General features: G+C 36.8%; 2 protein-coding genes across 4 annotated transcripts; one reads left to right on the top strand and one right to left on the bottom strand.

Moving 5' to 3' along the window:
• Positions 1–6,664: 6,664 nt before the first annotated feature.
• LOC136225585 (pentatricopeptide repeat-containing protein At1g53600, mitochondrial) lies at positions 6,665–9,410 on the top strand. The gene has a single exon (XM_066013663.1). The coding sequence runs from the start codon at positions 7,061–7,063 to the stop codon at positions 9,212–9,214; it is 2,154 nt and encodes a 717-aa protein (XP_065869735.1). The 5' UTR covers positions 6,665–7,060; the 3' UTR covers positions 9,215–9,410.
• Positions 9,411–11,573: 2,163 nt separating this feature from the next.
• LOC136226523 (uncharacterized) lies at positions 11,574–22,354 on the bottom strand. Of its 3 annotated transcripts, none has more exons than XM_066015052.1 (13): positions 21,940–22,354; positions 21,695–21,811; positions 20,918–20,985; positions 20,718–20,823; positions 19,804–19,875; positions 17,306–17,365; positions 17,038–17,167; positions 16,777–16,961; positions 16,455–16,639; positions 15,913–16,040; positions 14,081–14,355; positions 12,549–12,792; positions 11,574–12,456 (listed from the first exon to the last, which is right to left on the bottom strand). In XM_066015052.1, the coding sequence occupies exons 1-13, from the start codon at positions 22,207–22,209 to the stop codon at positions 11,717–11,719; spliced, it is 2,580 nt and encodes an 859-aa protein (XP_065871124.1). In that variant the 5' UTR covers positions 22,210–22,354; the 3' UTR covers positions 11,574–11,716. The 3 variants fall into 3 exon arrangements, with proteins under 3 accessions (XP_065871124.1, XP_065871126.1, XP_065871125.1); XM_066015054.1 differs by having other exon boundaries at positions 17,038–17,164; XM_066015053.1 differs by having other exon boundaries at positions 20,918–20,982.
• Between the last annotated feature and the right edge of the window lie 2,583 nt (positions 22,355–24,937).

Genomic DNA, 24,937 nt, shown 5'->3' with positions numbered 1-24,937 from the left:
TGCCTTAATTGTCACTGTGCTTGGGAAAAGGATAAGCTTCAATTACTTTGCTCAGAGGATCCAGGCACAATGGGCGAAGAAAGGGAAGGTTACCATTACGGACCTGGAGAATGACTACTATGTCATTAAGTTTACAAGGGCAGAAGATTTTAATGCAGTAGTTAATGGTGGCCCCTATATCATATCCAATCATGTATTGGCTTTGAGGCATTGGGTCCCAAATTTTAATCCTCATGTCTGCTCTGTGAACAGGATCCTTACTTGGGTTAGATTCCCAGGCTTACCCATTGAATACTATAGCGAAAGATTCCTTAATAAAATTGGAGGCCTGGTTGGGAAAGTCCACCATGTGGACAAAACTACCGTTGGGGCAGTGAGAGGCAAATTTTCTAGGGTTTGTATCAACATTGATCTTGCTAAGCCTCTTCTGTCTAAATTCTGCGTTCAGAATAAGGTCTTTCATATTGAATACGAAGGTATTCACAATATTTGATATGAGTGTGGTATGTTTGGCCATACTTATGATGGCTGTCATAAAAGAAGGAAGGTGGTTGAGGAGGTGGTGGTGCCTAACATAGGTAGAGCTGAGGAGAGTCAAGGTGAAGGGAGGAATTTTGGCCCATGGATGCTGGCTAAAAGGTCGGTCAGAAGGAAGCCACGAGCAAATGCTGCTCGGAATCAATCTCCAGATATCAGTAAGGAGATGAATTCTCTCCAAATTGCTCCTGAGATCAAGGTCAGGCCCCCTGACATCAAAATTGGTGCTGGTATGGATTCAGCATCCAGTTCAGGGTCAAGGTTCGGAGTCCTGTCTATTGAGGATGGACAGGATTCGGAGCTTTCTAATGAGCATATGGAGTTAAGCATGCCAGGCCTTGAACCTGCCGAGCCAGCCACCATCCTAGGTGACTCTATTAATCATCTTTTCGACTCCAAAGTTGTTGCCAAGGGGAGCTCCCAGATCTTTGGCTCAACAGGAAAAGTGATGACTAATGAGGTTAGTAATTTGAAAACTCTTGTTGATGTCCCAATTGGAAAGACTATGGGAGTCAATAAGTTGAATATGAAGAAACCTAAGGCTAACCCTAAAAAGAACCATGGTTCTTTGGATTCTTGGGATAAAAGGGGGCATGCTGGCACCTCTTCAAGGCTCTCAGGAGCCCCGAATAAATACCTGGTCTAGGGTGTGGGCCTGTGTCAGTAGTCTTCCTTTCTGATGGACTTTTTTGTTTGGAATGTTAGAGGTGCGGCTAGCAAGGCTACCCGCATCCATGTTAAAGATCTAATTAAGAAATTTAATCCTTCTTGTTTTGCTCTTCTAGAAACCAAGGTTAGTGGTTCCAAAGCAGATGAGGTGGTTAGAAAGTTTAAGAATTGGAGTTGTGTCAGATCGGAGGCTACTGGTCGGGCAGGGGGGATTTGTTTCTTTTGGAAGCCAGGTCATGTTAATATTGATATTATCAGTATGGATAATCAATTCATTTATAGTAAGGTGTGTTACCCTGGTAATAAACCTTTCTTTGTCACCTTTGTTTATGCCGATCCTGTTTTGACTAACCGAAAAAGGCTGTGGGAGATCCTGTATTCTATAAGTACAAGCATGGTGGATGCTTGGATGGTGGCTGGGGACTTTAATGATATTGCCCTTATGAGTGATCAGAAAGGGGGGGGGTAATCATTATATGAACCGGTGCCTTAATCACAAGCAGAATATGGATTTATACGGGCTGTCTGACCTGGGAGCCGCTGGTCACAAGTTTACTTGGAAAAGGAATAGCGTGTTTGTTCGGTTGGACAAAGTTTATACGAATGTTGCTGCGATTTATAGATTTCCCGAGGTGAACGTGCTGAATCTCCCTTTCCGTCATTCTGACCATTGTCCTATCCTCGTTAAGCTGGTTAATTGTCATCGGCTTAAAGGGAATAGACCTTTTAGGTACCTTGTTGCCTGGGAATCCCATCCTGAGTTTAAAAATTTTGTTAAAGACAATTGGCAACCTCATTCTAATGTTCTCCTTGCCGCTGAGGGGTTTAGAAGGAATGTGGTGGGATGGAATAAAAACATCTTTGGCCACATTATCAGAAGAAAAAATAAACTTTTAAGAAGAATTGAAGGCATTCAACGCTGTTTGGAGATCCGTTTCGATCACAGTCTGAATTGTCATCTTAGATCTCTCCAGAACGAGTTGGAAGCTGTGCTTAGACAGGAAGAGCTTCTTTGGTTCCAGAAATCTAGAAAGGCTTGGATTAAGGACGGAGACCGGAATACCAGGTTTTTCCACCTTTCTACTATTATTAGGAGGTAGAGGAATCAGATCGATGCTATTAAAGACTCCAATGGTGATTGGGTCTATGAGGATGAAGATATTCGTCGCCTGACCCTTGACTTCTATAAAGACCTTTTTAAAGAGGATGAGGTGGATCTGGATAAAGCCCTCTCTGGGATTTCCTTTCCTAGGTTGGAGGAGGATGCTATTAAGGAAGCTTTCCATCCTATTGACCAGAAAGAAATTGATCTGGCTTTCTCCATTATTGGAGCTACTAAGGCTCCGGGGATCGATGGTATTCCTGCTAGTTTTTATCATAAACACTGGAAAACTGTGAAGGAGGGCATTTACAGTTTTGTTAAAGGTGTTTTTAACGGTTCCAACGATATTAGGCTGGTGAATAAAACTCTCCTGGTTCTGATCCCAAAAGTTGAAAAACCTTCCTCCTTTTTACAAATGAGGCTGATTAGTCTTTGTAATGTGTTATATAAAGCTATCACTAAAATTGTGGCTAATAGACTCCGGCGTATTCTTCCTGAGATTATAAGCCAGAATCAAGGCAGCTTTGTTCCTGGCAGGCAAATGATGGATAATGTGGTTATTGCCCAGGAGATGGTTCACTCCATGAAGATGAAGAAGGGTAAGAAAGGGATAGTGGCGCTAAAGCTAGATCTGGAGAAAGCTTATGACCGTTTAAACTTGAGTTTCCTTCTGGATAGTTTAAAGAGAGCTGGCATCCCGGATAACTGGAGGAGATTGATTGAGGATTGCATTTCTTCTCCTATTTTTCAGGTTTTGATCAATGGAGATATGTCTGACGAGTTCTCTCCCTCCAGGGGTATCCGTCAAGGGGATCCTATGAGCCCCTTCCTTTTTGTCATTGCTATGGAGAGGTTGTCTCACCTGATCCAAGAGGCTGTGAGCAAGGGGACTTTCCATCCTGTGTCCATTAACAAGTTTTGCCCTCCTATTACCCATTTGTTCTTCACTGACGATGTGATGATCTTTGTGGAAGGGAATGAGAAGCAAGTTGGTGTGGTTATGGATATCCTTAATTGTTTCTGTGCTGCTTCTGGCCAGAAGATTAATATCCAAAAATATCAGATGCTTTGCTCTAAGAACATGGATAAAGGCGTTTGTAAAAGGCTAAGTGATTTATCTAGTATTCCTCTTACTCACTCTTTGGGTAAGTATCTTGGGGTTCCCCTCCATAGCAACAGAGTTTCAAAAGCCTCTTTTAAAGAGACTCTGGATAAGACCAATGGGTTGTGTGCTAATTGGAAAGCTAGTTCTCTTTCCCTGGCAGGCCGTCTGACGCTAATTCAGTCTGTCAATTGCGCGGCTCCTAATCATATCATGCAAGCCTGCAGACTGCCTGAGCCTGTTCTCAATGAGCTTGACAAAATTAACCGGCGTTTCCTTTGGGGAGAGTCTGGAGAGGGGAAAAAGATTCACCTTGTCCCTTGGAAGGAGGTCTGCCAGCCGAAAAGTATGGGAGGTCTTGGCATAAGACAAGCTAAGGACAATAACAAAGTCTTATTAATGAAGCTTCTTTGGAGAATGTGGCAATGCCCCTCCTCTCTTTGGGTTCGTCTTCTCTGTGGTAAGTATCGGAAAGACAAAATCTTTGGGGGCCCTAAGAAGAGAGTTGTCAATTGTTCTTTCCTCTTGAAAGGGCTTAGCGCTGTGTTTGTAGAGTTCTGCTCGGGGGTTGGCCTGGAGGTGGGTAATGGCAAGTCCATCAGTTTCTAGAATGATACCTGGATTGGAGACAAACCGTTATTAGAAGTGTGTAGCTCCCCCCCCCCCCCCCCCCCCCCCCCCCCGCCTAGTAACATCCGTAACTGGAGGATTGCCGATGTGGTGGACTCTGAGGGGGACTGGATTTGGTCAAAGTTTGATATCTTCTTTAGTCTGGATACTCTCCTTAGAATTAGGGGAGTGAAGATTAGTAATCAAGAGGAAGATAAGGATAAGCATTGCTGGGCCCTGACTAACAATGGAGCTTATTCTTGCAAATCGGCCTTTGAAGCTTTTACCCTCAATAGGTCTGATCCTCTCTCTGATACTTGGAAATCCATTTGGGCCCTTAGAGTCCCTTACCATATTAGGAGTTTCCTGTGGCTAGGAGTTAAGGACAGGTTGCTTACTAATTCGGATAGGCACAGACGGCATTTGGTGGATTCAGGAGCTTGCAGTAGATACAGAGGCCATGATGAAACTTTATGCCATGCTCTTAGGGACTGCTCTAAGAGTAAAGAGGTGTGGAAGAAAATTCTCCCACACCACATTCTCTCTTCTTTCCTTGCCCACTCTGAGTATGACTGGTTCTCTGATGGTGTTAGTGGGAAATTACTGGCTAACATGGAGAATGGTGACATTTTCTTTGCTATCATCTGTCACCAAATTTGGAAGTGGAGGAACGGGGAGATTTTTGGTGTTAAAACTGTTTTTATTCCTAACTTAGCTCAGTTCTTCTCGAAAAAACTCTCTATTATGACTGAGAGTTTCAAAGGGGATTCCCTTGCCAGGTCTACCCAGAAAAGAGATGTCCACCTCGTTGGATGGAGCAGGCCGAGAGATGGGGTGGTGAAGTTGAATACGGATGGCTCCTGCCTTAATAATGGAAAGATTGCTGCCGGAGGTGTTCTTAGAGATGCGGGGGGCGCCTGGCTGTCTAGGTTCACTCAGAATCTGGGGTTGGGCTCTTCCTTTTCTGCGGAGCTTTGGGGTATTCTCTCTGGTATCAAGCTTGCCAAGAGTCTGGGTGTTAAGAGGTTATCTGTGGAGTCTGATAACATGGATCCATCAAAATGATTTCTGATAATCATGCTATTTGTCTTAATAGCCGCAACCTTATCAAAGCTATTAAAAGGTTTTGCTCTTCCTTTGAGTTCTTAAAGTTCAGTCACATTTTCAGAGAGCAAAACCGGGTTGCGGATCGCTTGGCGGCGACTGGTCATGAGGGGATGTTAGGCGTTACTACCTTTTTTGATCCTCCTATCTTTCTCTCTTCTCTTCTTTTAAAGGACAGGATTGAGGTTAGCTTTCCTAGGCTGATCCCAGGTTAGTTGTTCTTTGTTTGTTTGTTTTCCTTTCTTGTTTCTACCAAAAAAAAATACAAATTTTCATATGAATACAAACTCTTAACTTTTTATTCTAATTAAGGGTTAAAGTGTAAAAATAACATTTTGGGTTAGGAGTAATTTTACCCCTAACATCTAAAATGGTGCAATTTTATCCCTAACACTGATAAATTCGGTAAATTTAAGAAATAATTCATAATATGGATGCAATTCCTAATTTTTAAATATGGATGCATACTTTAGTTTTAATTTTTTTATTAATCGATATATACTTTAATAAACTATCATTTCTTGACTTTTATCTAATTTATAGATAATGATAAATTATAGATAACTCCTACTCCGGTGAGAGAAAAGGGAAGCGAACGGCGGTAGAGGAAAAAGGAGAGGGCGATTTTAGGGCGAACGACGGTGAGAGAAGGTGAACGGCGGTAGAAGAAGGTGAACAGTGAGAGCAAAGAAGAGGAAGAATGCAAACAGACGGTAGAAGAAGGTGAAAGTGAGAGAAAAGACGAGGAAGAAGGCGAACAACAGAGAAAAGGGAAGAAAGAGGGCGATTTTAGAGCGAACGGCAACCTCGTTCCGTGAGGCGGAAGATTGGGAAACGCAGAGAAAATGCCTAATTCTATAAATCTCACTGAATTATTGTTGGTGTATTAATTTATTTTCTGAGTTTTTTGTTAAATAATGTTAGAATCTGTTGTTGTTTACCATTTTTTGTTATATACCACTTAGCGAATTTTGTTAAAAACACATCCAGACTTCGCATATGCTAACTAAAATCATCAACTAAACCAAAACATTTGATTCGCAAGCTTCACATATGCTAATTAAAATCATCCACTAAAATATTAGTTTCGCAAGCTTCGCATATGCTAACTAAAATCATCAACTAAACCAAACATTAACTTCGCAGACTTCGCATATGCTAACTAAAATCATCAATTAAACCAAACATTAGCTTCGCAGGCTTCGCATATTTAGCTTCGCAGGTTTCGCATATGCTAACCTCTGCGAAGTCAGACGGGAGGAACAGCCGCACGTAAATATTGAGGGTATTATGGGAAAGTCATACAAAATAAGTCTAGATATGTAGTGAGTTTAGTAAATGGGTTAAATATGTAAATGAGCCTCCCATTTGACCCATTTTTATAATTAACCCTAACTTATATATAAATAATTATAATATAATAAATTATTGAATTGAACTATTGTTACTGAAATTAAGTGATAAAGAAGGAAGTATTAATAACATTCATCTTGTAAAGCTATACACAGAAGTAGTAACATGTGCTAGATGTTCACCAAAAAGTAACATGTGCTAGATTAGTGAGATAGGATACGACCACCATTTCTTGAGACTCAAAGAGTATGTCTAGCAAAAACAAAATTAACCTTCACAATGAGAGATAATAAGAGAATGGAAAAGAAGACTACGAACCAGATTGACGAGTTCGCAATCAATTTCGACTAACCCATAAGCCAAGACAATGCCGATCTGTTATTCCTTCCAAGAAACCAGCAGCACATCAAACCGTAACTTGAAATATTCAGAGAATTAGAGATACACGCATTCACTTCATCATTTGCGGCGGCATTAGAAACCCGGTTTGACCACAACTTCACATTTCGAGTTTCCACAAAATCATCACCAATCCTGAATTGAATTCTAATTTGTTCATTTTATTCGTCAATTTATGATCTTCAATGCGCCTAAGAAGAATCAGATTATTTAGTTACCAACATAACTCTTCCTTTTCAACTCTTTATTACTCAAATTTCTCCTCCAAACCCACGCATAAAACTAATATATATTTCAACAAGTTTCTTGTTCACTGCAATTCCTTGATCACCAGGCATGGCTTAAACGGCAACGTTGATCAATCAGAGTTGATATTCAACCGCATGCCGCACAAAAATGTCGTTTCTTACACTTCCATGTTAACGGTGTATGCTAATAATGGCCAAATTACAAAAGCACGGCGACTATTCGACGAAATGCCTGAACGAAACATAACTTCATATAATGCTATGATAACAGCATATATAAGGAACAATTGTTTGGTAGATGAAGCTTTTAGTTTGTTTTCTGGGATGGATGAAAGGAATGCTGTGTCTTATGGAACGATGATCACTGGGTTTCTCCGAGCAGGGATGTTTGATAAGGCAGAGCAGCTGTATGCCGATATGCCGCTTAAGTTGCGGGACACTGTTTGCTCTAATGCAATGATAGGTGGGTTAATGAAGGGTGGGAGATTAGAAGAGGCAATTCGTGTTTTTGAGTCTATGGTGGAGAGAGATGCTGTTTCTTGGAGCTCTATGATTGATGGCTATTGCAAGAAGGGTATGATTACTGAGGCTAGAGAGTTGTTTGATAGGATGCCCATTCCAATGAGAAATGTGGTTACTTGGACTTGTATGATTGATGGCTATATCAATGTTGACTCTTTCGATGATGCCTTTTGTTTGTTTTTGAGTATGAGAAGAGAGACTGATGTTGCTGTAAATCCTACTACCTTGACTATAATTTTTGACGCCTGTGGTGAATTTGGAAGATTCAGAGAGGCAATGCAGCTACATGGTTTTGTTATCCACATGGGATTTGAATTCGACACCTATTTAGGCAATTCTATGATTGCAATGCTTTGTAGATTTGGAAATTTGGCTGGAGCAAATCAAATATTTCAGACTATGAACCAGAAGGATGTGGTTTCTTGGAATTCAATGATAGCGGGTTACGTTCACTATGATGAAATTGAGGAAGCTTATAGACTTTTTAAGGATATGCCAAGAAAAGATTTGGTTTCTTGGACAAGTGTGATTGCAGGACTTTTTTCCAAAGGGATGATTCAGAAAGGCAGCCAAATGTTTATCATGATGCCTGATAAAGATGACATAGCTTGGACTGCTGTAATTTCAGGTTTTGTGAGTAATGGGGAGTACGAAAAGGCTTTTCGTTGGTTTATTCAGATGCTTAAGGAATCTGTGAAGCCAAACTCAATGACATTGAGCAGTGTGCTTACTGCTTCAGCTGGTTTGGCAACTCTAAACCAAGGGTTGCAGATCCATGCTCATGTTGTGAAAATGGAGATGCAGTTTGATCTGTCTATTCAGAATTCACTCATATCTATGTACTCAAAATGTGGAAATGTTGCTGAAGCCTATCAAGTCTTCTCGAATATTAGTGCACCTAATGTTATTTCTTTCAACTCAATGATTAATGGGTTGAGCCAAAATGGACATGGGAGTGAAGCTCTAAACTTATTCAGCCAAATGCAGTGGAAGCCTAACGAAATCACATTTCTGGGTATTCTATCAGCCTGCAGTCATGAAGGATTAGTAGAAGAAGGACGGCGGTATTTTAATATAATGAAATCTGTTTACAAAATTGAAGCAGGAGTGGATCACTATGGTTGCATGGTTGATCTCCTTGGACGAGCTGGATTATTAGATGAAGCAGTTGATTTAATAAAGTCCATGCCCTTTGAGGGTCATGCAGGAGTATGGGGAGCTATCCTGGGAGCAAGCAGGATTCACTTTCGTTTAGACCTAGCGAAGCTTGCGGCTGAACACCTTTGTGAGTTGGAGCCTGAAAACGCAACACCTTATGTAGTGTTATCGAATTTGTATAACATGGTAGGAAAAAGGAAGGATGGAAACCAAGTAAGAATGGTGAAAAAATCAAAAAGAATAAAGAAGAATCCTGGTTGCAGCTGGATCATACTAAAAGACAAGCTTCATTTGTTTGTTGCTGGAGATAAATCTCACATGGATCTAGAATCAATTAAACTAACACTGCATATCATTACAAAACAAATAAGTAGCTTGCATTCAAATGACTTTTCATGCCATTTGTTTTAGTTTTCGACTTCCACAGGAGTAGCCTACAATCTCCCAATGCTTCAATACCAGTATCCAAGCCAATTGTTATATATATGTATGTATATATACTTCTTTGTTATGTTATGTTTGCTCATTTCATTATAGAAGACAATCTGAATCTGTTACTGTTGTTGTATTTGGAATCACCATTACCAACATGAGTTTAGTGTTCTTATTCCACTCAAACATCCGAGTCTTGTTCACTATTTCCACTAATTTCTGTTTCTGATTCAATTCGTTTTGGAGACTGAAATTGCCTGTCTAGAGCTGACACATTTCGGGGATTTAAAAATCTCCGGTATTGGATTGAAAATCGGGATTTACAATACTAAATAACACTGTACTCATAACATCACTAAATATATAATTAAAAATAAAGAATAGATTACAAAAATATTTTATTTAAAGAACACTATTTGAATTAATTTGTTTTTTCTTCAACAAAATGAATAAACTAGTAAAAAAAAAAAAAAAAAAAATATTTACCAAAATGTGCTTTCTTACTAGTAGATGTATGACCCATCCAAATAGTTGTTGCATATAACTATAATTAAGTTTCTATTTCTCGAGGGTAGGAAGTGATTTTGATTGAAGATCAACAAAAGAAAAGACGACAAATGGGAAGCAGGGCATTGTTGCTGCTCAAAGTCGCATTACCAAAGCATATATATATAATATATTCTTCAATTTCAGAAAAAAAAAAAAAAAAAGAAGTTATGTTTCAGAGCTGCTCAAAACAATATTAAATTCACACCATTACTTGATTAGAGGTGATAATAAATCCACTTTTCTTGTGTTCTTTTTATAGTTGTCAATAATATCAAGTTGTAAGAGTAAGGCTTTTTCAAAAAAAAAAAAAGGTTGTAAGTGTAAGTAAAGGAAAGGGAGTGTTAATCAGTGTATATAATGTCAACTTTTGATCAATACTCTAAGAAGTAACTAACAATAATATTTCATTTTGGAATTCAACAATTCATTCTAATTAAATTCTCTTTAAATTAGTCCTACGGTACCATCTTCTAAATTCTAATAATATATTCATCTTTTGCACAATACTGTTTAACATATTAACAACAGAATATAGGGAAATAGAGCTGATATTAATTGTTGATAATAGAGAAATATATGACAATAGAACAATTGCACTAGTGTAGGGAGAGAATTTCCAAGGAAAAACTGCAGCCTCCCCTCTCCCCAAAAGCTTGTAATATGACTGTATGAACAGACGCCATCTAGCAAAAACCACGTCTAACTAGACAGGCTTTTGAAGACCCAAACTCAAACAATCATAGAGTGCTGAAAAGAAATTCAAATCTTTTAAGCTTTTGATGTGAATTTGAAGTTGGTTGTTGTGTAGACAGAACTCACAAGTGAAGAGCTGAAGTCAAGCCAAAAGAACTCGAATCGACCAGAAGAGTAGCATATTATCCTCCAATTGATGCCCTTAGATAACAATAAAAGAGTAGCAAAAATAAATGGCCTCTCAACTGATGCCCTTAGATAACAATCTGACGGCCGGCTTTAGTGAGAACTGCCGACATGGAGACAGGCAATGGTCGGTGGTTACTAATACAATCTAGTGTTTTTTATAAAAGCATTTTCATCTCCATCTCTAGGAACAAATTTATATCTTCCAGTATAAACAAATGAAGCTGATCCTTGAATTGAATTCATTGTCCATTATGCTCATCCAACCCAATATGAGTATAGAAACTATTAACTTACAAGTTGAGTTATACCAATATCCTTTATATCTGCATGCCATTCCTGTATTGTACTATGCTACTAATTTTGGACTCTTAATTTCAAGATTAGCAACTCACTATCATTGGTAATCTCGAGTTAGACCATCAATTCATATTATTTATTATGATACTTTTGACCCCTTGAGTGGAAGAGTTTAGAAGCCTCATAATTTGTACTAGAAATTTCAAGTATTTACCAAACCTCCATTTTCAAACTGAGAAGAAGACCCTTGCTTTTGTCTTAAGGCCCATGTTTAGAGATCACTTTCATCTCAACAGTAACAAGAACAATTCCAGTTAAATTCATTCAATGCTATGTTCTTGTTGTTTTGTTTGTTATATGAGTGGGAGAACTTCAAAAATTAGTTTGATTTGGAAATGCAAAACTTTCATATTTCCCTTGCACTTGAAGTCTTTGCTAAACCTATATAAACATAAAACTATATACCTGCCTGCGGTGGGTTCAGCCAAATGGGGGAAAATTCTCCCAAGGCACTGTCCCAGCAGCAGGAAGGAAGGACTGACTTTCTAGGATTCTCTAGTGGTAGAGAATCGCTGCAACTTCGTTGCCACCCTAAATATAACACCCAAAATTGTATTCATTATACAACATTATGAAAGGACAGTCTTGCATTGTATGTATAATTTCATGTTCTAAGGACCCTCACAAAATTCTGGGCAGGCATTGCCTGCCACTCTGTGCTTCAGGATACATCAAAGAAAACTAACTTAGCTTCTAATCAGAATCTGGATCAGCATCCACAATATCTGGCATTGAATCCGAAGATGTGTCCTCATCTGACTCAGCAGCAAATTTTTTGCTTATTGCAGCACTTGATGAAGTTCCGGTGTCTCCAACTGGGGGGGCAATTTCACCACCTATATCTGCTGTAAGAGCCTCAACTGCTGCCCTTTCATTACTTGTAGAAACTAAAGCATCCGTTTTCAAGGTAGACATTGTTGATTTTATTTTTGTATATTGAGGATCATCGACTTCAGAAATTGCAGCACCTTTGGAAGATACAAGCTCCTGAAGCTGCATCATGGAGTCTTGAATTGGTCGTGATTCGACCATCATATTATTGCCAGAGCCTCCTGTTGTATCCAACGCACTTGCTGCAGTAATTTTCTCTGCCCATTGAAGTCCTGAATTTTGAGAAGGTTTTTCTCCGTTTAAGATTTCATCTGGGCCATCGACCACTGTGTCACTTTCTTTACTAGCACCCAACCAGCTCTCATACAGATCATCGTCAGAATCATGAGATCCACGTCTTACTTCCTGCATTCCAGTTGAAAATTGGGCGTTTTGATGCTGACCACCAGAGTAAAAAGTCTCTTGGCGTCCATCTTTTTCATCATAAGAGTTCGCAGATTGAAAATTTGTCAGTGGGAGAGCCCGCGGATGTATAAGCACCTCCAAGGTTAAGAGTGCATGACAACAAAATTCTGATAGTTTTGTTCCAGTTTCTTGCCTGCCTGCAGAATTAAATTTCACATTATTACAGCAAGATGTCATCTGCACACTAAAAGAATGAAGTAATTTCACAAAATGTTAAGATGAAATTTACCTCTTCGGAAAAGCTCAAGACTCCGGGCTAAATGTGGAGGACGCATGCGAGATCGTGAAAGCAGAGATATCAAAAGTGCACGAAAAGCTGCAAGCTGCAAATCTGCATATGTTGAAGTGGACCCATTAGGAAAGAAAGAGTTCCTTTGCTCATTAGCCCATCCACCTTTACAAGAATCGGCCGCTATCGTTATTAAAAGATTATCAACTTTTGGACGCCAGGAATCAGATCTCAAAGCACCACCCTGTCAAAAGTTTTATTTTAATGTTCTTATTTAAATTGAATTTGGAAACGAATCATAAACAAATACTATAAAGTTAATCTGGAATTATCTCCAACAGGTAATATAGTATGAAGACAACTGTAAATTATCCTTTCAAGGAGATTAAGTAGGTACAAATATGAAGTCCTGCAGATTAGCCAGTAAAACCATCGACCTTTGATTTTGACCTAAAGAGGCACCCCAGACAATTTCCTATATTTTTTCAACATGTGCGAAATTGAGTCAACGAAATCTCGAAATACAGAAACTTTCAACTGTTTAAACCATTGATAGGATATAGAATTCAAAACAGTAACGTGCTCTGATGTAACTCCAAAAAGATTAAACAAGAATGGTAAAAAAAAGACATAAATGAAAAAGTTTAAATACCAATAATTTGTCAAAAGAAACTGTGTTGTACTCAAAATGTAGATACATAGCTTAAAAATGCTAAATATAGCTTCAGATAAGTTGGCATGGTGCCAATACATTAAGTTAAGCTGTGGTTATGTACTTAAAGAGTTTACTATCTTTTACTTCGATTATCTATATCAAGAAGAGTAATGCCAGCTGATATTAACAGTCTTGACAGAGTATTTGTAGCAGCACTTCTACGAATATGTTTAAAACTTATTTTCCAAGTAAAATTAATTCCAGAAATGAAACTTAAATTTAAAAGGAAAAGGATAAGGGAAGAGAAGAAAAGAGCATAGCCTCGCTAGCCCTTCCATGTGTAATGTTGACATTTCCAAATCTATGGAAAGTATATCTATATTTTCCAAGAACCATTTAACCCAAAAGTTTAAGCTGATAGGTAAGGATAGTTTCTGGCACACCCCTGCATACAAATGCTCCTTGGGCTTGAAGCATATACAAGATAGGCCCCATTTATCATGTGCTAAAATTTCACTAACAAATGGAGTTGCTAAGATGTAAATCCTTGACCTCTTGGTCTAAGAAACTATGATACCATGACAGTTCGAGAATTGTTTTAATCATCTGTGACATACATATACTAGTAGATTGAGAGGGTAGCTGAAGAGACACATCCAAACAAAAGATTTTTGAAAATCTAAAAGCAATTGCATTTCTCTTCTCAATAGACATAATAGTAGCGAAGGATAAGGGAAGAGACATATTTTTTCGCTTTTTCTGTTCTATTACAACACCTCTGGTTGAAGACCTTGGAGGCCTGGACCAGAACAAGTTGCATTATTAAGTCAGCATTTATATATGTAAACCTTCATAGAAATCAAAGAGATATGCATACCACATTTAGAAGAGCTTCCAATGCCTCAAGGGAGGCTATTTTCACAGAAATCAGAGTTGTCGAACAAGTCCCTGGTCCTTCCACTCCCAAATTAATTTGGTCACTGTTTTGCTCAGGAGGGACACTTGCCCCAAGTTTCCTTTTCCTGTGGGAAGTCGGCAGCAATGCTTCAGAAGAGGGCTTGGGATTTGCACTAAAAGATGTATCCTCACAACCAGCAACTAAGTCAAGAATTGCATTGTTGACAACTTCCTGTGCAAGTAATATTGCTATTCCTGATCAGAATATATGATTGTGAATTAGAAACAGGTGTAAATAAAAAATTTCAACAAAGAGCGAAAACTAAAAGTATACATAACAACCAATTTTACATTGAAATGGTGAAAATAGGAAAACAATGATAAAAAAAGTACATGGGCGGCCCGGTCGCACTACGCGTCCCCGCTGAGCGAGGGTCCGGGGAGGGGTCCCACCACAAGGGTGTACTGGGGGCAAGCCTTCCCCTGCCAATTTATTTGGCAAGAGGCCGCTCCTAAGACTCGAACCCGTGACCTCTTGGTCACACGACAACAACGTTTACCGAAAGTACATGCTTTAAGAAAAAAATAAGAAAAAAATTTAAACATATGCTGAGCAGTGGGAAGGATCGGTAATGATATATATATGACACTCAAGGAAGAATTTATGTATTGGATACTGAAATGTTAATGCACATGGTGCAACGAAAATGAAGAGAGATGCACCAACTAGAGTAACCTTTCGTAATTACTTTTGTGAATTAGTAAGGGGAATCAGTTACAGTAAAATCAAGCCCCGAAATCGACCTTCATAAAATATGCATAGAGGAATCAGTTAACAGTAAAATCAAGCCCCGAAATCGACCTTCATACAAGAAGGCAACAAACGGTACCAAGTTACTGGAGCAATGTCCAGGATCATCTTCTGCATTCCAAGCAAAAGCCTACCCAAGACAAAGATAACTGAATGTGGATACAAGCAGATAACCCAGCAAATTAATTGAAGAAACGAATCAAATGTCTCTTCAAAAGTAACAAGAGATCAAGACATATCAAAGGAGCAACAGTGATAAGAAAACCCCATAGAAGAATGTGAAAAGATTTACTATTTTAAGCACAAAAACTAAATCTTCAAAGACATGCGATGGACCAGTCCTTTAAATAATGATTATTATTCAATTTAAGGGCTGAACTTAATCAATAATGAATTCATATGTGAAAATCGACTTTATAAGTAATTTCCCACTGTAATTTCCCACTGATTTATTTATAATCATACTCTTGAATTATTATAGAGATTAGACCCTCCTAATCACGTGCTTTAATGTGAATTTAAAAAGCTTCCAATTTTACTATTCTAAGGAATGTCAAGACAAGAAAATATTACTCATTCAATATAGTTCACAGTTTGGTCATGATAATAAGATTTTGACCAGGCCAATAATTTGCTATTAGAATATTTTGCCTAGACAGTTAACACAACAATTAGCCCTAATAAAATGATGCTTTTATTTGCAATTGAGGCTTTAAAGGAAGAACTCCGTATAGGTCTACTTCCATCACTTTCAGCTGGTAGGTATATTTTGTCAATGTAAATATTTTGTGAAATTATTTTTTCGCCATTAAGCATGGCTCAGATTTTCAGCAAAAGAAAATAAAAATAAAGAAGGGTCAATTATTCATGGTAATATAATTTTTAGATCATTTAGAATCCATACAAACCCAAGCCCAATTTTTGCAGATATATCATAAGTTCAGACACATAAACAAACAGTACAAAATAAAATCATTTAAACATGAGAAATTTCTACATACCGACACCCCTGTCAATCAACAATATCTTTGTGATTGAGTAGATTTTTATCCTTAGATCTGATAATTGGCATCTTCTAAAATACTCTTTCACAAGTCGCACAACATATGCAACATGTGGCAACAGTTGACTGCAAATGGATACAAAGAAATGGCAAAATAGTCAACTGAGAGAAATTATGTTCTTATTCTTCTAAATAGGAAAGGTAAAGCAACAACTATAACATGTCAAAAGAGCAATAGAATAATTGGCAGAGCTTATCTGGATTTTAAAGTTAGGCAACAACAGACACCAAAAATGTGTTGATTACCAAATGAGCATTTTAAATGTCTCATAGATAAGATTTGCGTATTAAATTACTGATCTAGATATTCATTTGTAAAAAAAAAAAAAAAAAAAAATACAAAAGCAAAATGAAGATGAATAATACAAGTCCACTAAGTTAAATGCAAAAGGTTGTGCAAAAACAATAGAAACAATCATTTCCTTTACATAGAATATATACAAATAATTTGTTTAGCAGTGCACGATTCCTGTAAAATACCTGCGCATGCCCTTTATGACTGCAGTAAGCAGTTCCAAACTGGAAGAATGCAAAGCTGGAAGTTCAGAACAAACGAAAGCCTGCTCTGTAGCAATCACAAAAGGTGACATAGTACGTGGAGGAGAGCCATCAACCATGAGAACCCTCTCGATAAGGGCCAATAGTGAGCGAATAGGAACAGTCACCTATTAATAAATCATAAAACAGTTTTGAATATCAAAATCATCTACATCTAACAGTGAAAAAAACACAATAAACATTGGGCATAATCTTTGTGTATTAATCAAATCTTCCCTAAATGCCACTAATCATACAGCATTACCTGCACGGGATATGAAGTTGTAAGCATCGTACAACAGCTAAGAATCAATGTAGAAACACTTGCTATCTTAGATCTCTTTTGTGCCCTGTCTGATGTCTCTTCCAACAAAGTTTGACCCCATAAGGAAGTTGGGGTAGCCTCTCCTGGTGGAACCAATAATCTAACAGCTTCATCCCATCTAGTTTCTGCAACAAATGCAATTTTTCACTTACTATCCTTCAACAGAAGAACCATCCCAATTAATGTGGTATTAACACAAACCTTCTTCTAGACCATGGAAGATATCAGTCAAGTAACCATTAACCAATAATAGAATCTTCCGTACCATTGCAATCCAGCTATCTGCATCTCCTCTTGATTTAGGAAGTAACGCGAGACAATAAGCAAGCTTCTGAATGACGACGATCAAGAATAACACAGTTCATTAAATTCCATTCTTCATTATTAATGCTTTAATATGCTTTCATGATAAAATAATAATAATAACAATAACAATAATAAAGCGGTTAAAGAAAGTAAGATATGTTACCTTAAGCACATTAACACTGCATTTTCCGGAAAAATAAAGTGATGCTACAACAGCTTCAGTCTGTCATTAGGTAACAATCTGTAAGCCAACGGACTGTAATATTATCTATCCAGTATATAAACAATAAGAGAAGTTCCCAGGCTAATGATGCATAAATATAATGAAACCAAAGATGGTAAAACCTTTTTTTCACCATAATTTTGAACCACCAGAAAACAATGGCATGCTACTGTATGTTTTCATCATTATATTATGCAAGATATATATAAAGAAAAAACAAAGGCAGCATAGAGTATAATTTGATAATTTTTTGAAGTTGCAAACAAATGATAACTCTTACTATTTTTGCATGTTTGTTAAATCAACATTGTTCATTAAGAAATCTTTTAATTTTCAAAAAATATACAACATTATTCTTAATTTACGCATAACTAGAAACTAAAAACTGCTATCGATCAAGGTGAAAATGGCCAGGTTGGTCTTCTGTTGACAAATTGTTGTTTGGAGAAGGCTATGCCATGCCAAGGGAGAAACCTAATATCGCGACAGAATAGGGTATTTGTTCTGCATGAGTTTCAGACCACAGATTACCTGTTCTCTGCTTCTTTAAAACCAAATTACTTTGACACGGGTCAAAACGATCAAACCCGAAGGCAAATGGGAGATTATTGAGAAAAAGTGTTCGGTTGTGGGAATTAGAGAGGAAACTTAGATGCTTGAATATGAAGTTGATAAGTATGGTGAACAAAGGTTTTCTAATTGTAGAACCTGAGTCCTTCCTAAACCTATATTTTCAGCTCCATGGTGAAGTAAGAGAACTGATTGCTACAAAATGTCAGATTCATTGTATCTTTTGTTTTCTCACCAATTTGTGGTGATTACTGAATTTTAGTGTGATGGGTAACCAACAACAAATGTGCAATGCTATCTTTAGCAGCACCATGTTATGTATTGGTGATATACATTACTATGAAACTAGAAGAACATATGAGAGATATTTCTGCTATTATTTCTCAAACATGCATAAATGTCTGAATCAGAAGTTCGTGGAGGCTGATTTTGGAGGTGGAATTAGAGGTTTTGTGACCTAGAGTTCAATTGCGTGTCAGGTCATGTTGATGGGTTGGATGAGGAGTTTTGAAGTGGTCATTCTTGATCTGCTAGAGGATGGATCACAGTTGCTGATTCATGCTGCAGAGTATGAACTACACTACATTTTGCTTGGAAAACAAGATGAGCATTTTCTATCAAATGGGTTGAAAAGGAAAAGTCTGTATCATCTCCAGAAATTCACTTTAAGGTTGATAATTCTGAAGGGAGAGCATTGAGAAGCTTTAAACCTTTTCCTTTCCTTAATGTTCACAACTCAAGGCATATGAATTGCATAGTCCAATTCAAAGTATTTATCAGAGATGCTGGATGGAACAGTGTCAATTTTGGGTTTGAAAATGGAGTATGTATTGAGATTGGGAACTAAAGTGAGACTTGGAATATTGACTATGCCACTTCATGCCAAGAGAACAATTTACACAGCAATGTGAAATGGTTCTTTTTCTTTGGCTGCAGTCTCGAGGACAAGACTGTTTTGAAAAGGGTGGAGTAAAGATAGAGAATGGAGTATAGACATTAAAGGGTAGTTTCAGTATAGAGGGATGTGTGTCTGGCCCTTAGTTGTGGTTGTTACATTAGAGTTGTTAGTACTATATATAGGGTGGTCTGGCCCTTATCTCTCGGAATATTGGGTTATTTTGTGGGCTTAGCAGTAGTTAAGGGATAGGGAGATTTTCCCCTTGGAGCAGTGTTTTACATTGCTATTTCTCTTCTTTATCTTTCTTGAGTGTTTGTTTGAATTGTTGAAAGAACTGTGTTGTTTGGCTAATCTGAGTTTTGAGTTTCTAACAGCTTCCATTGCCACATTGCTAATATATCTTGTCAAATTGATGAATATATGTTCCAAATTCCTAAAGATTCACATTCAAATGAATTACTAAACTAGAACTCAAATGAAAGGACAGAATCATCATAAATAACAAGTCGCATGTTTTCTATAACCACCACTAAGTTCCCAAAATGAGCTCCAATACACCATATCTCAACTCATGACTTGTTCTCATGTAGAAGAGTACAGATGTCCTAAAAAAAGTCTAAACACACAACAAGCTGCCCCTGTTAGGATGTTGTATCCAACCAAAATCCCTGTCTATGGCTCTTAATACAATACTGGCAGACCTGATTGCACATTATATATACTATAAACGTAAATGCATGTCATATATAAATGTTTTTACACATATGAGAGTGCTAGAGAAATTTTCCGTTTGTGTGATTTACGCGCATGACATTCTTAAGATGAAAGTTAAAATTCATGTTAAGCCAAGACTCCCAAATAAATACAAATAGTATTTATATACATAATACAAAGACATACATGGTGCAAAAATATAATAATAAAAAACAATAACACACTGATATATCATAGTAAACAGATGGTAACATACACTGTCAAAATGACGGTGAACAGATGCTGGGAAGTTATTTATAATAGTGCATAATAAATGTATTGCTCCTTCCTGCATATTCCACCAAAAATCAAATTATGAAACGTAAGAAAGAATAATATGTGAAAACAAACTATCCATACCAAAAGTAGATCATATCTTCACTAAAATGTAAAAGAAAATAATCTACCAACTTGAGTGACAAATATTACATATATGCAGAAAAGATTCAAGCAACCTCCTCAGTGTAAAAAAAAAGACGTGTAGACCAGCAAGCAAATATGCTTCGATTCTTGTTTGTGTAAAAAAATGAATCAGTTTCTGCGTTTGCATGTTCATGATTGATTAAAAATTGAATTCTCATTACTAATGGGAAACAAACTGCATAACCCCAACACAATTGTTAACTTTCTATCTTACACTGAAGTCACCTTACTCCACATTATGTAAATTAGTAGATTCAAGTGATGGCAAATGTACTTAACTGGAACTGTTTTGTCAATTAAGGCTGCAAGAATTTGCACATGCAGGAGAGTTTTTTTTGGATCTGGAGACTTAAGGCGATGTCTTTAACCAACTTTGATATCATTAATCAAAGTCTATTATAATTTGCACCTTCATACTTCTACTATAATATACAGAAACTATCTATTCCACAGTTTCAGCACAAACATGCTATTACTGAATTTTGAGTAAAAATCTTTTGATGATTGACTTCAAAAAATCTTAAATATGGATAGAACATATTTTCAGGATATCTTTTATCAAAGAACAACAACAAAACAAAAGATCTTAAGAAGAGCATTCAAATGGAACTTTAATACCAAAACAAATTGATAATAATGGAGAGAAATATGATCATAGAAGAATAAGTACAATAACAAGTATGATTGAATATATTAAAGTCCACTTACCCAAACAGACTCTTTATTATCCTCTTGCAACAGCTTCAGAATGGGTTGAATGAGTTTTGAAGCATGGGAAGTTCCATCTTTCTTTGTATTAGGCAATCCAACCAACCTAATTTAAAAAACATATTAGCTTCACAAGAAACTAAATTTGCAAAATAGAAGCTTAACTTATAATGACAAACGAGTAAGGATCTAGAAATCACCTCGTGACCAGATCTGACAATGAAGCAAAAGAAGCCACCTTTACTAACTCAGAATCCACTGGTGACTGCTGAAAACACAACGGAGCACATTATATGTGAAAAGCTCAGTAAAAGCATAAGAAAGAAGAGAGAAATATGGATATGAATATTATGAATGACCATATTACATAAAAATCAAACATCTGGACTTCAATTAAAGGTGGTTCCAGAAAGAGAAAAGTCAAAATCTAAAACTGAAAGATACTTCATTGAGAATTTTGCCTGAATCTAAACTTTAACATAGTTCATAATACAATTTTTCCTTTGTAGAGTTGCAATAATTAAAGACAGCAAGCAACATCTTCAAATCTCAAGTTAAGAAATTTCCATATCTTGTAAGTTTATGAAAAACAAATTTTGGATATATCACCCATGCTGGGTTGCCACATGATCAAGAGATGCAGGTTAATACTTGGGAATTTTTCCCATAAAAAAGTCAGCCAGCAGAAGCTTGGTATTCTGCTCTCACAACAGCTACTTTGACAATAGATAAGTTTCCAGAGATTTTTAGTTCTACGTATATTTTGAGGTACAATGGGAAAGTTTATAAACAAATAGACTACAAATTCTTCACCTTTGAAACTTCACAATTGTCATGATTGTTCATTAGTCTTTCAATTTATACTCTCTTTGAAATTTCCATTAAACGCTAAATTTTGCAAATAACATAAGCAGAACTTTCTCCAACAGAAACAATGAAGTGCTTGGATCACTAAAAAAGAGAAAAGCTATCCCAACCTGAATATGCCATAGGAGCTTATCGAACCAAACAGCATACGATGACAAGAAGCGGTCAGAGCTGCATTCTTGACAACTCACCCCCAACAAACAAATTCCTGCCCAACATTTATCTGGCTACAGAAGGATTATACATTTAAGACGAGCACCTTCTAAATCCGAAAATAATGCAGATAACGCCCTTTGGCAATTCCAATTGAACAGAATTGAAAAAATAAAAGTGAAATTGGGGTTTGAATGGGTACCATAGAAGTGTTTGTGAGTAGCGATAATAATCTATCAAACCAGTCATTGACAGCGGACTTCCACCTTTCAATGAGCTTAGCGTCCATAGAAGTGGAAAAGGATTCAGATAAAAGCTTCAAATTTTGAACGGTGGAGACAACGGTTGACAGGCTGGATGAGTCCCCCAAGGGTTTTTTGACGTCTGGGATATCTTCCTTCAACAATGTAAGCAGCATGCGTGGCTTAAGAGAAACGTCGTACATATTCTTCAAGTTATCTAGAGAAGCCATGAGAAAGGACAAGGTAATGCTAGTGCGGTGAGTGTTCAGAGAAGGTAAAAGGCAAGGAAGATAGGCAGCTGTGAAGAAGAGCAGGAGAAGAAAAGGGTCCACTGCGGCCGAAACAGAAGAAGAAGAGACAGACTGCGAGGGAAGAAGTCCCTGTGACACTCAATGTATGCGTAGGTTTTAATTGTTTTTTGCTTTTACGGCAAACGGTATCGTTTTCATATGTAACAAACGTAGATTTTATGGCTTTTTTTTTTTTGGTACAAAGTAACTATTTTTACCAATGTATGATTGATATAAAATAAAAACAATAGGTGGATTTATCTAATTCCCTTAATTCCCTAGTTCGTTTTATGTTTTGGGAAATATTAGATGAGAGAAAGTTCAGTATTGGAATTCAAAGTTTAAGAAAATGTTCTTTTTTTTTTTTCAGGATGATAAAACATTTTCTTCACTTTTTTATAATTTTTTAATTGACCAACCTAAAAACTTTTGTGTACTTATTTTCCTAAGCAACCATACAATCAGAAAAATTGCAACAAAAATTGGGTTAGAAAAAAAATATTTTAAAAATACCAAATACATGTATTATATTTAAATTACCATAAAATAAAATCGAATATTCCAAAAATATTGTTTTCATGCCTTTCCTATACTACCAAACTAAGTAAGACAATATCATACTCTTTTCATGTCAGATTTCAAGCTACACGCAAATATTCGATAAAAATCACAGAGAAAAAATATTTTCAAATGTGATCTTTCCATAATTTGGCTATAATTTACATTCTCCAACCTCATTCAGTTTCAAGGAGATTCAAAAAATTATAAATGAAAAAATTAGTCAAAAAGCTTAGAAAACATAAAGATAACAAAAATAAAAGAAATCACAATTCTCATACATTACCGAGGTGCCTGAACTAAAAAACGAATTTATCAATTACAACATTATAAATATTTTAAAATCATTAAGAGTAAGATTACTTTAATCTATATAAATAAGTTTAAAAACGTATCAAATCAATCTCAAACAATTTCAAAATACACATAAAATTCAATGAAAGTTAAAAAAAAATGTGTGAAAGTGCATCAAATCTACTATAAATCATTTGAAAAATATTGAAACTTTTAATAATTATTTAAAATTGGAAATGAATTTCAAAAGCAAACATTCAATTTCAAATTAATTACATCCAATTTCTCATATTCTGAAATACATGAAAAATGAATGAAATTGATAAAAGTGGAATAAAAAAAACCAATAAAACCAATATCAAATTTCTATTTCCTAACATTTTATAATTATTCGCGTGTTTAATATTTTAAGAATTAAAATGTTATTTTCTAGTGTTCAGGTGAATTCCTCTATCATTTTTGAACCTACGCGACTTTGAGACATCAATTGAATTGACATGAACACCATTACTGGTGGAACGGAATAGAGGAGAAAGAAATAAAAGAATTTTCCATTTGAAAATGATTAAAGATAATAATACGAAAGAACTCACTTTCACATATAAACTTCTAGAACTAAATTAATTAATCCATTTTTCATTTTTACTTTCTATCAGGAATAATAATTTTGTTTGTTGATTAAATGTGATTATTACATGAAAGGATAATCTCTAATGGTTCAAATTAGAGACCAATTAGTAATAAAAATAAATTCTCAATCACATGCCAATCACTAGAGTTTGGGGAGAGAGCCACCCAATCCTAGCAAGTCGTCAATTGTAGCGACTTGCAAGAACTTATATTCATGAGATGACTGCACGGATGGATGGAGGAGGAAAGAGACGATTGGGGTCATCAGACTATCATTTTGAAAGGGTGTTGCTAAACATAGCCTCAATTTCTCATCCCTATCCCTGTAAAAGGACGAAAATACCCTTTGAAGTTTTGGGGTGGGAGCTGGAGAGTTTTTTCCTCTCCCACCATACCGGCGTGAGGAAATCACGCCTCACCACGTGGTGAGCCGTGAGGCTATCACGCCTCACCACAAGGTGAGGTGTGACATGTCTCACCTTGTGGTGAGGCGTGATAGCCTCATGCCCACGTGGCGGAAGGGGGAAAAATATATATTTAGCGTATGTTTTATACGGTTTATTGCGGAATAGACGGTTTATTGCGGATTACTCGAAACATTAATACTAAAATTAATTAATATATACAAAATATTACATAGATTTTCAAAAGTGTTAAAATGTGTTAAAAACAATAAGTTCTAGTAAATAACAACATATATCAGTTCGCTCGGCGCCACTCGTCCATAAACTAATCCATATCTCCCCTAATAAGTGGACCCTCCTCATCATGTCGCCCGATGACCGATCGCTGAGCGATACGCCACAAACGGCTAACCCGTTACAGAAAAATAAATATTAGAAAACAAATATATGTAAACCAATAATAAATAACAAAACAATAATAAACTTATATATTCGCTATTGGAGCGAGCATGCTGGACCGGCACATCCCGAGGGGCATGAAGGAGATGAGGATATGAATATCGTATGTACCACTCTATGCACCCCGCATCACAAGCAGTGGGATCGTATCCAACTAGCTGGCATCTCCTCCGATCAATGCCACGAGTCGATGGAAATCTCCGCCAGGTATCATCAACTGTGACAAATGAATGCGCGAGCCTGTACGATATAGACTTTCATGGTCGGAATGCATTATCAGGTCTAATACGCTCGGCCGGGATAGGCTAAACATATCCGACCTG

This window comes from Euphorbia lathyris, chromosome 4 (assembly GCF_963576675.1).
Source record: "Euphorbia lathyris chromosome 4, ddEupLath1.1, whole genome shotgun sequence".
NCBI lineage: Eukaryota > Viridiplantae > Streptophyta > Magnoliopsida > Malpighiales > Euphorbiaceae > Euphorbia > Euphorbia lathyris.
The sequence above is the reverse complement of the archived record's forward strand: the minus strand, read 5'-3'. Positions and strand labels throughout refer to the sequence as shown.